The sequence below is a fragment of the Eretmochelys imbricata genome, chromosome 17 (genome assembly GCF_965152235.1).
Source record: "Eretmochelys imbricata isolate rEreImb1 chromosome 17, rEreImb1.hap1, whole genome shotgun sequence".
In the NCBI taxonomy this organism is placed as follows: Eukaryota; Metazoa; Chordata; order Testudines; family Cheloniidae; genus Eretmochelys; species Eretmochelys imbricata.
Genome location: NC_135588.1, coordinates 12,917,192 through 12,923,345, shown reverse-complemented (window position 1 = coordinate 12,923,345; position 6,154 = coordinate 12,917,192). Strand labels below are relative to the sequence as shown.

The 6,154-nt window shown below is 47.3% G+C and overlaps 1 protein-coding gene and 1 non-coding gene across 4 annotated transcripts in view; both read left to right on the top strand.

Annotated features, from left to right (window-relative positions):
- The first annotated feature begins 2,158 nt into the window (after positions 1-2,158).
- On the top strand, positions 2,159-2,229 carry TRNAG-GCC (transfer RNA glycine (anticodon GCC)). The gene has a single exon. It is a non-coding gene; the product is annotated as a tRNA-Gly (tRNA).
- A 32-nt stretch (positions 2,230-2,261) lies between these two features.
- The window catches only part of CRCP (CGRP receptor component), a 41,642-nt gene continuing 37,749 nt past the window's right edge, over positions 2,262-6,154 (top strand). For all 3 annotated transcript variants that reach the window (XM_077836627.1, XM_077836626.1, XM_077836625.1), the window contains exon 1: positions 2,262-2,545. In XM_077836627.1, coding sequence (XP_077692753.1) covers positions 2,277-2,545 — 269 coding nt within the window. In that variant the 5' untranslated portion in view covers positions 2,262-2,276. The remainder of the gene's footprint in view (positions 2,546-6,154) is intronic.

The window sequence follows — 6,154 nt, the reverse complement described above, 5'->3', positions numbered from 1 at the left end:
AAAAAAAAAAAAATTGCTTAATTTTGAATGCCAAAAAGACACTATAGGGTGATCAGCAAAATGCTGACTACGCCAAACATCTTTCATAACAAAGAATACAAACACTGCAGATCTGCTTTCAATAGCAGTTACAAGGCCCCCTGCTTTCAATAGTTAATACCAAGGCCCCCCTCTCACTGAGGCTTAGCAGTAACAATCAAAATCCTATGCTTAGAATGTTGACACACTGAGCACATTTCGAAAACCCCACATCTGTGTTCTCTATGGATGTTCTATTCTGTGTATCTCATACTCCTGTAGCATTTGGAAACGCTGAGCTAATCACTGCTTTTGTCGCCTCTCCTGAAAAGTTGTTTGCAAGACCCATAGTGGTAATTTTGGTAATGCATGAGCTCCTAGATTCAGCAACTGAAACAAAAAGAAGCTGGGGTAGGGTGTAGTTCCTAACGGGTCCATCAGCAAAGCCTTGGAGGGAAGTCATGGGAAACTGAAAATGCAGATGATTAGGAATAAAATGGAATTCTGGGGAGAGAGATAAAAAAGAGATGCCATGAGGAAAAATTAATATGTTGAAGATGTTGAATCCCAAATCTAATTGTATAGGAAAGGTGGAGGGCAGGGGTGAACAGATCAGTCGAAAAAACTTTGAGAAATGAATACAATCTGGAAGCACTGTATTCCCAAAAGAAACATGACATTCTTCGTCCCCTTCATCAAACTGGGAACAGATGAGCACTTAGGGTCGCAGGCAGAAATCCGGAGACTTGCTCCAACCAAGAAAGAAGTTACAAGGCATCTCTTTGCCTGTTTAGCATTATTATGACTTTTCGGGACCTCCATGACTTCTACAGCTGGCAGGTACGACTGACCACAGGGCCGCTGCAGTAGCTTGGGCAGCCCCAGGGCCAGCTGCACTGATTTCCCCCCACCCAAGCAAGAGTGGCGGTCCTGAGCTGCCCCCACCAGCAGCAGTGCATCAGTCCCAAGCTGGCGAGGCTGCCCCCCACCAGCCGTGGAGGTCCCGGGCCGCCTGCTGCCAGCCGCAGCGGGGGTCCCAGGATGCCCTGCGCCAGCAGCGGTGGCTGCCATGGTCCTGGGCTGGCAGGGCCATCCCCTGGTGTGCTACCCCTGCCCCCAGGCAGGTGCACCAGTGGGTGCCCCGGAGGCCCCCCCAGTGCACCAGCGGGTGCCCCAGAGGACCCCCTCCAGCACAGCAGCTGAGCCCCCGGAGCCCCGCAAAACGCCAAAATTTAGTCAGGGGTTTATAGTAGAAGTCATGGACAGGTCACAGGGCCGTGAATTTTTGTTTATTGCCCCTGACCTGTCCATGACTTTTACTAAAAATGCCCATGACTAAATCTTATCCTTACTTATGAGTCTGAGTCAGTGCAAGACTGTGAATTCACTATGCAGCCCCCAGAAACAAGCACTTTGTGCCTGTTATGGGAGGAATCACTGCTGTACTGTTTCTACATAGATTCCTGAATGGCAGATCAATAACAGAAGAAACTGTTTCTTGTATTCATCTACTCCTGCCTCTCAGCCAGTTTGGTCAAGGCAGAATTTTGCCTGCCCTAGCCAATGGGATTTTCAACTGAATCCACTCAGCAGAGTGTACAAAATATAATAAAATATATATATACAAAGCGGTGCAAGAGGAGGGAGGGGAGAAAAGGGGATTGAGAGTGCTTATGACCTGGATGATGAAATACACATAGAATTGGGCGGGTAAGTGGGAATAGGAACAGATTTTATATATTTGTTGCAGAACTAGCAAAATTTCCTTGCACGTAGTCAATAATTTTTTTGATGGACAAGTGAGATATGTTTCCCCCCCCATTTTTATCCTGGTAAAGGTAGCCAAGAGTTTTGGAACCAGAGCTAATGAAATTCCAGGACATTTTTGCAAGGCTTCTCTGTCCACAGTGCCTAATTAATTTTTTAATAGGCAAGTGGAATATTCTTCCCTCCCCTGCCCACTTCCTGCGAAACTTGGGTCAGGATAAAGGGCAGACAAGTACATTTTCAGGGCATTTGTGCAAGGCTTCTATAGATTGGACTCTCTTGTTCAGTATATGTGAAAAAGAAATATTAAAAAAATACTCATTTAATCTCTTTTAAATTAAGTACCTGGTAGTGAGCATCATTATCATCACCTGCATTGGTGGTTCAGTGGTAGAATTCTCGCCTGCCACGCGGGAGGCCCGGGTTCGATTCCCGGCCAATGCAAGTCTCGCTTTTTGGCCCCCGTTTCCCCCCAGAATAACTTTGCCTCCATGCTTTTGCCTGGGCGATGGGGATGCGCCCCCGCCGAGGCCCACAACCACAGAAGGGCCCCGGGGCTGCGCGCCCTGAGTCAGGCGGCCTCAGCGCCGAGCTCCGTCAGGAGGCCCGGGCGTGCGGCAGCTCCGCCCAGAGGCCGGGCGGTCCCCGCGCGCGGCTCTGCCGGGACCAGAGCGCCAGGGGCTGGGGTGGCCTGGGCGTGCAGCTCCGCCAGCGGGCAGGCGGCGGCGGCGGCGAGGCGGCGGGTGCACGAGATGGAGGTGTAAGGAGCCTCGGCGCGCGCGTAGGCCGCTCCTAGGGCGCCGCGTGGGTGCGGCTGAGGGACCCCCCCACTCCCGCGCCGGCCGAGTACCCAGCGAAAGGGGCGTCCCCTCGGGGGGGGGGCCGGTCTGGCTGCGACGGGGGAGCCCCTCTGGGGGGGGTCTGGCCTCGGGGAGTGCTGGGGGAGGGGAGCCCCTCTTGTGGGGGGTCTGGCTGCGAGCGGGAGGGGAGCCCCTCTTGGGGGGGGTCTGGCCTCGGGGAGTGCTGGGGGAGGGGAGCCCCTCTTGGGGGGGTCTGGCTGTGAGCGGGAGGGGAGCCCCTGGGGGGGGTCTGGCCTCGGGGAGTGCTGGGGGAGGGGAGCCCCTCTTGGGGGGGGTCTGGCTGTGAGCGGGAGCTCCTCGGGGGTGGGTGTCTGGCCTCGGGGAGTGCTGGGGAGGGAGGGGAGCCCCTCTTGGGGGGGGGGTCTGGCTACGGGTGGGAGCTGGGAGTGGGGACCCCTGTCGGGGGGGGTCTGGCTACAGGAGTGGGATGTGGACTTTAGAGGTTATGGGGACCCCCCTATTGGCTGGGATCTGCCTGAAGGGGGAGCTGGGCATGGTATGTGAGGTGTTTTCAGGGGGCTTCCCTTTCAGTTGGGGCTGACTGAGAATCTTGTGTAGGAGGTGGGATCCTGACCCCACAGGGCTGGTGAGGTGAGGTGAAGTGAAATTGCCCCTTAAACCTGGGGGAGTGAGGGTTCCCCTTCACCCATTTGCCAGCTGCTTCCGTGGCCAACGTCAGGGTTGAAGAAGGTGGTGGTGTTTGCACTTTGACAGTGTTGTGTCCTAAAGTCGCAGGGGTCTGTACTCTCCCAACGCTGCACCTCGACATCTAGTGCTTCCCATCATGGTACCACATCAGAATAATTGTGTCTTCTCACCTCATTGGTGCTATGTAGTATCATCCTGTACTGATGCAGAATTGAGGTGGGATGCACGACATGGCTGCAAAGTACCATACGGACCCATGAAATACATGAAGGGTAGCGCAGTGCTTTGTTGCACCCGAAATCTAATCATTACTTCACTTTCTCCCTCTGTAAATTTAAGAGGAACATTGGGGAGGCAGGAAGGCTAAATACTTGGAATGTGTTGAAAACTGTAATTATTTAGGTATTGATACTCCAGATCAGGCCAATACTCTTGGACAGTTTGTTAAGACCTTTCCAATGAGAAACTGCATTTTTGTTTGGTTGAAAAATATTGCTGAAGTTATTTGAGTAAAACACTGTGGGAACAGTTTTAACCCTCTAGTAAAACCATCCTCTCTGGTCAGACGTGCATGGACATAACATTCTCCCCATCTTCTTTCTCTGTTCTTGCCATAAAGTAAAATCCAAAGCCTGCTTTTCGGGATCCTTGGGGACCTTTATGCCTGCTTGCAAGAATGGAGCAGACTGGCACAGAGAGGGTGGAAACATAATATGCATGCACCTATAATTCAAAACACAAGAGGCAAGTCAAATTCTTGCCTAGCCTACCAACCTTGAAAGCGATTAAGACAATCAATCAAACAAACAAAAATAAACAAACAAAAAATCAAACAAAATTAAACATCAAAACAAACAAACCAGGAAGTTACTACAGCAGAATTGTGCTGGTTCACGGCAGCAGTGCTAGGAACTCCAGCAATTTGTTGTATATCTGGGTGATGTGCATGTTATAAAACACAAACCTATGTATTTCTAAATCGACAGTAGTACACACTTCCAAAAAGTTAAATGAAAAATTAGATTGTGTGTCTCAGAGAGTTTAATCTATTTTGAATTTTAAAAATGGATTCTAGAGATAATAAACTATTATTTATAGAAAGCAAGTTTCATAAATGTTGACTTGTGCTGTTATCTACGTACGTACAGCACTGATTTCTGAGAAATATGGGTATTAGGTATTAGAACCTCAGCTGATGTATGTCAGCATAGCTTCTTCGCTGACATCACTGGAGCTAATGGTGTTCTATACCATCTGAGACGCTGTCGCTCCATTATTATAATTAAAGCTACTTATTGAAATTCAGAAGTTGATACTGAAGAGGGGTGTTGTTTTTATTACAAATATAGGATTGTATTCTGTCAGCCTTAAACCGAGTAGCAACTTCTAGAGTAAGGCCCCTGCCCTGCAAGCTACTGTGCTTGGAAGGACCTCTGTGTATGCATGAAGCAGTTAGCAGGATCAGGACATAAGTGGCAATTCAACATGTGACAGGATCTGGCTCATTGAAAAATTCCTACTCGTTCCTTTGATGAGTAGGGCCTATCATAACTGAGGGTCTGATCCTGCAAACAAACGCTTATGCACATGCTTAACTCTACAACCAAGCGTGGCCCCACTGATTTCAATGGGACTGCTCATGGTAGTAAAGTTAGGTATGTGTGTAAGTGGTTGCAGGATTTGGGGCCTAGGATCCTGATCCTGCAGTGAGCTCCGTGGGAGTGGACCTTTGCCCAGTGCTGAGCCCCACTGAATGTGGTGGGAATATTGTGCAGTCCACCCCAGGTAGTACTCTCAGCCCTGTTGGGGCCTAGTGGACAAACACCCCCATCTTGTTCGTCAAGCAGTCCTCAGAAGAGGAAAAACTTCAAATAAAATTGTCACAGTGCTCTAGAGGTTCAAAGTGAAAATCTGTTTACCCCTCCCCCCCACTCCCACCCTCCAAAAAAGTTCACAAAATGTTTTGGTTTAGAAATGGAATGTATTTTTCAGTGTTAAAAGCAGAAGGTGCTGATAATATTTTTTTTAAAAGAAGGGCTCCCATACAGTAATGTAAATAGTACTATATCAAGAAACATCTTTCAGTAATATTTCACTTAGGACAGCAATTAAAGCCATTAATATCTCTCTAAGGGACTCTAATACATTACAGAGTTGGTGTTAAAATCAAGTCAGTTTTCCTTTTCCATTAATCTCTGAGTCTCATTACAGTGGAGTGCTATATGTTTAGACATCTGATATGAAACTACATATTGAACTGATATAAAATAAGTTCTGGTATTTTATGTACATTCTTTTCTTTAAATCTTTTGGTTGTTTTTTAGTACCCATAAGAGGGCTGGGACTGACGTGAAAACTGAAATCTGTACTTTATAAATGGTGCCAGTTTTTCATAAAGATATAACTCAGCATGAATAAGCACACTAGCAATAATGTTTCTATTGTTCAATTTAAAATCCTACTAGCCTGGCAAAATATAAAATGTTGAGACGATCCAAGGTCTGTATGGGTTTAGGTTTGGCTCACGAAAAAAGTGAAAGCCCCTGAACTGTAGAGATATACAGTTTTTAAAACAAACCAATCCTTTGACTTAAATGTAGTTTAAAAAACTTATTCTCCACAGACTCATATCCTGTAAACCTTGTGTTTACTGCACATAATCATCTCACTTTTTTAATTGGATGACTTTATATGTGATTCTTCCATGGCATTATTATTATTATTTACAATAAAGAATGTCCTCATCCACAGGGATTTCTGTGGAGACTGACTGAATGCAAAGATTCTAAAGAACTGCATTTACCAAATAAACAAAAGTGATATGGTTCGTAAAACATGAATGAAAACTGATGTGTATGAGC